Source organism: Rousettus aegyptiacus, unplaced genomic scaffold (assembly GCF_014176215.1).
Source record: "Rousettus aegyptiacus isolate mRouAeg1 unplaced genomic scaffold, mRouAeg1.p scaffold_m13_p_6, whole genome shotgun sequence".
In the NCBI taxonomy this organism is placed as follows: domain Eukaryota; kingdom Metazoa; phylum Chordata; class Mammalia; order Chiroptera; family Pteropodidae; genus Rousettus; species Rousettus aegyptiacus.
The window spans coordinates 94,744,935-94,753,335 of NW_023416309.1; the positions used below are offsets into that span (position 1 = coordinate 94,744,935).

At 52.9% G+C, this 8,401-nt stretch overlaps 1 protein-coding gene across 1 annotated transcript; it reads right to left on the bottom strand.

Annotated features, from left to right (window-relative positions):
* Window positions 1-206: 206 nt before the first annotated feature.
* On the bottom strand, window positions 207-7,057 carry TMEM92 (transmembrane protein 92). The gene is made up of 6 exons (XM_016158423.2): window positions 6,632-7,057; window positions 5,700-5,950; window positions 2,328-2,350; window positions 1,399-1,473; window positions 1,036-1,231; window positions 207-817 (listed from the first exon to the last, which is right to left on the bottom strand). The coding sequence occupies exons 2-6, from the start codon at window positions 5,766-5,768 to the stop codon at window positions 704-706; spliced, it is 477 nt and encodes a 158-aa protein (XP_016013909.1). The 5' UTR covers window positions 5,769-5,950; window positions 6,632-7,057; the 3' UTR covers window positions 207-703.
* Window positions 7,058-8,401: the final 1,344 nt, after the last annotated feature.

Below are 8,401 nucleotides of genomic sequence, written 5' to 3' on the forward strand. Positions count from 1 at the left end.
GACATCAAGGTGCTAGAGGCTGAAGCATCTATAAAGATCCTTTCCTGGAGGGTGGCCATGGATGTACTGCCCTCCTATGCTCATAGTCCACACAACCCTGGAGGACTCATCAATGGCAGGATTTCGGGTGCAGTGATGACCCCCTCTCCCCTCCAGTCCCCCAGCAGGGCCTGGACTCATCTCCCCACATAGCCCGAGGCAGACTCTCAGCAATAATCAGCTGAAATTTAGTGAGAACAAGTGTTGGGGGGAGTAGGGTAGGGTAGAATGGGTTCTTCTCTCTTCGGGTAGAACTGGAGGTGGCTCAGAGCTCATAGAGCCCGATTTCTTAGTGCCTTTCATATCTCAGAGATGGCTGTCCAGTCAAGATTTGTATACTTCCAGAAACGGGGCTCTCTTCACTCCTCAGAGTAGCCCATTCCACTGTCAGGCACCTCCAACTGTTGACATTTTCCTCTTGGCAGCTTCTAACTTGGGTTAGGGGTGGGGGGATGGATGGATACTGTCACTCTAGCCCAACCCTTGGGATAAGAGAGACAGCTGAGGTGGAACAGGGGCAGGAAAAGCAATAAATTAAATCCAAGAATGCCCAGGGATGTAGCAAGTTGGGTGGGAGTGTTCCAAGGGTCCCAAGCATCTCTGGCTCGATCCAGGAGACATTGGGGAGGAGGTGGCTGGGGTAGGATTCCAAGCAGCAGGTAGCTCAGAAGGCTGGGTTGTCGATGCCTCTGTGTACCCCAGAATATTCTTCAGGCCTGAAGCTGTAGGGAGGGGGCGGCTCCATGGGGGGCAGGCCCAGGACTGGCTTCAGAATAATCTGCAGGGAAAGGAGGGGACAGAGTCTTCTTATGGCCTGGCACTGGCCATCACCACCCACGTGCTGGAGGTAGACAAGGAACAGGGGTGACCCAGTGCTGGCTGCAGAGTCTTCCCTGGGGTAAGGAGGCCTTCCATTGTCCCTTTGCTTCAACAGTTGAGACAGTAGGGAGGTACAGACAGCCAAGGAGCAGAGCAGGGATTGTGATAGACACCCACCTCGCTGTAGGGAGGTGGAGGCTCAGAGGCGGACACCCTGACCCTCTCTGCGGGGGAAACGGAGGGTTGTTCCGAGGGACCCTCGTGGTCCATCTGGTGGTCCTGTCCCTGCTCTCTGCAGCTGCGACAGAAGTGCTTAGCCAGGCCGCAGATGCACAGGATGGGCAGGATGATCAGGAAGATGATGACAAAGATCCTGGGGTAAGGAACCACCAACATCACCCTGACAGTTCAGGCTATCCCCATGGCGCCTCCCTCCCGCCCTTGACCCACACCCACCCCCAAGGCAGGAAGCCCAGTCCTGTCCTGTGTGGACCAGGCCCCTCGGAGGGCTGTGCCCAGAGGAGCTGACCCTGCACTCACCTCAAGGGGCCAGAGAAGAGCTCATACTCCTGGCAGCAGTTGTCACCACAGCACTTGAATCCTTCAGGGCAGGTGCTGGGGTGGGGGCGGATAGAGGCTGTTGGTACCAAGGTGGGGAGGCAGAAGGATCCCAGCCTCCCCAAAATGTACCCATATACTCAGAGCACAAGCCACACCCTAGCGGGGGGAGGGTAAGGGACTCCAGGCTCAATGGGAGGAACCTGGGGCCAGGATTGAACCTGATTTCCAGACACATCTCAGTACTTGCCTGTGCACTTAGACCAAGTTATGCTCCTCACTGGGCCTCATCTTTTTCCTCTATAAAATGGGTGTACTGAACATCATGGCACCCTCACTGGGCAGGTGTGGGATTGAGTGCTGTAGTGGCTACATCACCCTAAGGACATGTAGTGGGGGAAGGGGGCTGGGGACTGTCCAGGAGCTAAACTGAAGAGGAGCGAGCCCTTGCTGGCGCCCAGAGTCAGAGTGGGGAAAGAGAGGGTGTTCTTGGCACTTCCCAGTGCTGACTTGATGCAAATACTCTTCTGCCCAGAGACCACCCCCTTCAGCCCCTCCTCATCATGCTCAGGCTTCCTGGCATTTATATATTAAGGTCAAATATCCGAATACCCGTTGCTCCACCTCACAGGGGCCCCTTCAGAGGGAAGATGGCCTGAGACTGCAGTAAGAAGGAGGGGATTGGGCTTCAGATGGCTCACAAGTGTGAAACTCCCCTTGGGGGGTAGCTGGTGGGGAGAGAGGGGGCGGAGTCTCCTTCTTTGGGTTGGGGAGTGTGGGGATGATTTATGGCTGGAAGGGAAGTGGGTGAAGATGATGGATAAGGTGCCTCCCACCCATGAAGGCAGGCAGAGTAGGATTTGGGGTATCTCCACCCCGATTGGAAGTTATAGCTCAAACCCCAGACTTACAAGATGCCACAGTTGGCTGCAGTCTGTGGAAGGAAAGAGGCAGAGGTTAGGGATCATAAATTGGGTGATGGTGTCTCTACCCAGAACCTGCCCAGGGACCTGACAGCCAGCAGGTCCACAATGGATCAGCATCTACCCCAAAGCCTGCTCTCTACCTCACTCCATCATGTTCCCCAGGTCAATAATGGGGCCTCCGGCTGCCACCTGGAGGCTCCCAACCTTCTTTCATCTCCTTATACCCCCACCCCCACCCACACACACACAGCATGCTCCCCCCTCCCCAGGTCTGTAAGCCTTCTGTCATCTACCGTCCAGGATGCCAACGACTCTCCTCCTGCCCTCCTAAGTCAGTCACTCCCCACACTGCAGGCAAGTTCCTACCCCCATGTGTACGATCATCAGCAACCTTGCTAGAAGCCCTCTTTAGTGGCTCCCTGGGGCTGATCCCCAGTGACCAGTGGTTGCCCCTCTCCTGCCTTGCCCTTTTGTACACACACCCTAAACACACCCGGATGTTTTACACTTGCATCCCGGGGCAGGCCCTCTTCCCCATGCCTTCATGGTCTAATGAACCCAGTTCATCCTTCAGATCTCTGTGGGGAGGAGGAACCTCGCTTTGTGAAGCTGCACAGGCCCTCCTCTCTAGAACCAGCTCCTCCCTCCCCACCTCTCCTACGCTAGTTCTACAGAGTATAGGTCCAGAATTTAACCCAATTAATAGCAATTACGTGTATATGTCTTGCTTGGAACATTCTTTCCCCAGGTATCTGCAAGGCTGGCTCCAGCAGCCCCCTCTCAGACCTTCTTACCCCAAATTACACCTATTGTCTCGAAGGACTCCTCTTCCCCTCATTGTGCTTATTTTTTTCTGCATAGCTCTTATCAACATCTAACATACTATATATTTTCCTTTATCTTATTAATCATCTGTCTCCTCAGTAGAATATAAACTCCACAGGGCAAAGATTTTGGTCTGTTTCATCACTGTTGAAAACCCAAGTCACAGTGTTGGCAGAATGAATGAAAGAGCATTCATTAATTACCTGTCTTCACTTCGTCCAGACTGGGGGATGGTGGTAGAGAAATGCAGGGGTGGAAACACAGTGGGGAACAGGAGGGTATATGTCACCCAGACTCCTGGGGACAAACAACCAGGACTCAAGAATAAGAAGCTAACTTTGTTGAGACCACCCTATCTTCATACCTTTCTCGAAATCATGCAGTAGCATTTCAATTGCTAATGACAAGAGTAGGGCTAAGAATACCAACAACAGTCAATAATGGTTGCTGATTCTGCTTTTCTGTGTTCAGTCCCATGTGAGTACCTGCTTGTCACAAGCCTTGGCCAGTGGTGCTGGAGCAGCAATAAATCCCTGGGGCAGGTTGGCCCAGAGAGGCTGAGGGCCACACAGCACAGAGGGGGCCACTGTAGACAGACCAAGGAGTCCAGGCACTCCGTGGCGGCCTCTTCCCCCTCAGATCCCAGACCCTGTTCCTCCTCCCTCTCCTGGGCCCCAGGTAAGCAGGACTGATAAAAGAGGTTTAGTAAGTTTGTTCTGAGTTCCTGTTTGGGAGGGACAGAAGATCTCCTAGACTCTCTACCCCCATTACACCAGGGGGCCATCTTGTCTGAGGTGGTCCAGAGCCTGAGTTTTATCAAATGTCAGGATGACCTTGGGGAACCTCGGCTGACAGTCATGCATAGCATAACCACATTTCCATTCCATCAACGACAGGCCGCATATATCATGGTGGTCTCGTAAGATTACAATGGAGTTGAAAAATGCCTCTTGCCAGTCATATAAAAGTATATGATACATGATTATGTATGGTGTACATACTTGATAATAATCAGTGACTATGTTATTGGTATTTACTAAACTATACTTTTGATTGTTATTTTAGTGTGTACTCTTTCTACTTATAAGAAAAAAAGTTTGGTGTAAAACAGTATGTTACACCAGAGCAAACTCATATATCTCATGTTTATAGCATCTCTTGACTGCATCATTTTCTCTTGTGCTTGATTTAATCTTGTGTTCTATAAATTCAGTGTAGCCTAGGTTTAGAGTGTCTATAAAGTTTACAGTAGTGTACAGCAATGTTCTAGGCCTTCACACTCTCCACTCACTGACTCAATCTGAGCAATTTCTAGTTTCATAAGCTCCATTCATGGTAAGTGCCCTCTATAGGTGTACAATTTTTTATTTTTTTATAGCATATTTTGGCAGTACTTTTTCTATGTTTAGATACATAAACACTTACCATTGTGTTACAATTGCCTACAGGATTCAGTACAGTACAGGCTCGTAGCCTAAGAACGATAGGCTGTACCATCTAGCCTAGGTGTGTAGTAGGATACACCACCTATGTTTGTATAAGTGCACTCTATGATGTTTGCACAATGAAATAGCCTAACAACACATTTCTCAGAACGTTTGTTAACCAGTGCCTGACTGTACTTATAGGTGAATTGAGGATATAAGCAGTGCCTGCCCCCTGGAGTTGTTGGGAGGAATCAAGAAGAGGATGGTGCTCAGCCTAGTGCTGGCATAGACTGATGGCCTAGGGACTGAGGAGTACCAGAGCTTCAGGGGCACAGCCGCACAACTGTGTGAATGTGCCCCATTCCGAGGAGCCAGCCTGGGACTTCCCTTAGATCTTAAAACAGAAGTTAAAAATCTGTGTTCTAGACTCACATCAGTTTCCAAGATAATCTCCCATCCCAGGACTGGATAGAACTGCCCCATCAATGGGAGAGGGAGGAATGAGGGCATGCCTGTCCACTGTCAGAGTCACAGATTTCAGAGGTGTGACCCCAGCCTTGGGTCAGGCAGCCAGATTAAATCCTACCAGGGGCTGGAGTCCTACTCCTACTCCTAGAAAAGGACTAAGGGGCCTCTTTTCCCCTAGGACATAAGCAAATAAACACAACCCAGAGAGGGCTGGGCCTTCCCCAAGGTCACGCAGCACTGGAGGAACATAGCTGGGGTGACAAGCAGGCCAGGCATTCAGATTCGGTCCTAGATTGTCCCGGCCTTCTAACGCAGGGAAGGAGCGGGAAGGACTAGCCAAGGCTAAAAAGCAGGTCAAAGTTCCCAGTCACTGAGAGGCGCTAGGTGTCAGATGGTGGTGGGCGAAGACCAGTGTCACTACACAGTCCCCCCAGGGTGAAGGAACCCCGGCCTTTTCAGGTCCTTCCTCTGCTGCCCCCACCTCCACCTCCCTAGCTAAATGAGAAAGGAAGTTGCTAATTGAGTGTGGTCACGAGGAAATCCTAACAATGGAAGGTGGTGACCCGGCTCCAGAAGGCTCCTGACCCACACGGGTAGAGCCCTGAAAGTTGTACAGCTCTACCTCCCGAGCTCTCACCTGTTGGAGGCCAGCAAGTAGGCCGAGCAGCAAGGTGGGTACCAAGCCGAGGACCCAGGCGTCGGACATCCTGGCGTGGGAGCCACTGGGCTTCCGCGTGAAAGGGGAGGAGGGGAGAGGCAAGGAGAGGCGGGGCGGCGACCTCTCCCACGTCTCTCCACCTATGGGGCCCCGCCTCGGGATGGGGGCGGAGCTTATGCACCCGGTTGCGCGGGACTTGGGGCAGGGAGGGGGAAGAAGTACGGGTCGGGCTTTGGAAAAGGGGAAATAGGAGAGATTAATTGGTAAAAATTGTGGGGTCAGTTCAAGACTGCTAAGCTGCTTCTTCCCAACCCCCAACTACTGCTCCACCCTTAAGTGGCCCCAGGTTTAAGGGAGGGAGTGCTGAGTCTGGCAGGGGAAGAGGGGATGCAGGCATTGGGAGCCGACCGCTGGAAGTTCCTTCCCACCTGGACTTCTGGGGCTCAGAGGATGAGGGAGAGGAAGGTCCTGGAGTGGATTGAGGGGTCTGTATGGGGGAGGTATCACACACACACACTCTCTCTCTCTCTCTCTCTCTCTCTCTCTCTCTCCCTTTTCCCAAGAAAAGAGGGCCGGCCCGGCTGATTTCTAGGGAAGGAGAACCAGGAGCACAGCATCGGTACATTCGTGTCCCCTCACCCCACTGCGTTCACACACCTCCCTTGTAATCTTGAGAGGAGGTGTTGGTACACTTCCTCCTTTTGGCTATAGGGACAATTAAGGCCCCAGGGTTCAGAGACTTGCCCCGGGATCTAAAGTGGGGCGCAGCGGCAGCCAGGCGAGTTTCCGCGCCGGCAAGGAGGCCTCTCCAGATTCCTGGAAAGACCCCGCGGAGGCGGTTCCAGCCGGGAGGGGGCCGGATCCCAACCCTCAGCGGCCGCACCCCAGCGCTGCGGGCGCGCTGCGCTTACCGAGTCCGGCCAGCAAGTGGCAGCATCACTCAACGCGGGATTCCCCCGGAGCGAGGGGCTGCAGGGCTGGGACACGAAGGTGGTCGCCGTAAGCTCCCCCCGAGGGAAGCTGGCTGGTGGGCGGTGTGGGAGGCCGCCTCGGAGGGCGATAGGCGCAGGATGACAGCCAGACGCCCAAACACGGATGAGACAGGTGGAGACCATGCCGGAGCTGGAGAGCTGGAGCCCGGACTTCTAGGGCAGGGGCGCAAGGGCAATGGTGGGCGCGCTGCTGCTCCCTGGCCTGGGGGAAGGGGGAAGGCTCCGGGAGTTCTTAGGTTGTCAGACGTCTCCTACTGTGTCTTAAATCTGACTTTGCCACTGAAAAATATCCCCAAGTTGGTACCACAGGATAGCGGTCTCCTCTGGCTCCTTTTCCTCATTCTTTCACCGCTTTCTCTTTATCTGTTCATCTCTCCTAGTCCTGTTATCTTCGTCTTATGCTTAACTGCTCCATGTCGCCCCCCATTTCTCTCAGTCCGCCTTCCTGTGCCAGTTTCTCCCCATCTCTGTCTCCCGCAGGTTCTCTCCGTGTCTCCGTGTCCCCCCCCCCCCCCTGTTTCCCATCCCTGTTTCTCCTTTCTTCCTTAATCTGTTTATCTCAGTCGAGGAGTCTGGTTTTCTCTCGGCGCTTCCATTTCCCTGTCTCTGGTTTGGTCCCTTGTCTCCCTGTCTCTGTGTCTGTTTTTCTCGCCGATTTCTTGGTCTGTCTCTCCCAGTATATCTCTCCTTAGTCTCTCTCTCTCTCCCTTTTTTCCCTGTCTCTGTTTCTCATTATCTCTGGCCCCTTTTGGCTCCTAAAGACAGAATTTTCCAGTCTCAGGATCCAAAGGGAATTGGGGTCTGGCCCTAGGGAATGCCCTATTTGCATATCCTGGTGACCCTTAGCTTGTAGAAGGGAACTGCACCTCCCCTCCCCCGTCCCTTGGCAGATGGCTGTGGACCCGGCCTAACTCTCTGCTTAGGGAAACCTAGTCCAGAGAGTGCTCTAGCCTCCTCCCAGCAGTGCCCATTCTGCCACCTCATCAGTGAAGTCCTTGCTAATTTGGGCTTCCAGAGCCCTCCCACCCCTGCCTTGGCCTCACTGCATCCACATCCGAGGGCAGGGGTATTGGCCACAACTCCTGACATACACAGAGGTGTGGCCTTTAGGGGAGAGGAAGATGGGTGAGCTTAGGGGAGGAGGGTGTCCTGGGAAGTGAAATGGGGATGCTGAGAAGGGCATGGAGGAGCTTGAGGGGTAGGTGTAGGAGGCTTGGGGGAGGCTGAGGAGAAGGGACCAGGGAGTCACCAGTGCCCTCAGGATGGGCAGGAGGAGGCAGGAAGCTAGCATCACTCCCCTCTGGCTCTCTGGCATCCACCTGGCACAAATCTCGGATTGCCAGACAAAATCCAGGACACCCAGTTATATTCAAATTCCACATAAATGATGGATAATATTTTTAGCATGACTGTGTCCTATGCAATATTTGGGACATACCTATACTAAAATTTGTTATTTGGAATTCAGACTTGACTATATGTGTTGTATTTTTATTTGTTAAATCTGGAAATGCTACCCACATCCCTTAAATATCATAGGAATAGACATTTGAGAACAGCTGCTCCACCTGCTGGTCCACATCTCCCCAGTGGGAAAGGAAGGCTCATGGGGCAGAGTCCAGAGCGCCTCTGTAACCTACCTCTGGGTCCCCAGTATTTTTTCATGATACCAAACTGCTCTGCTATACT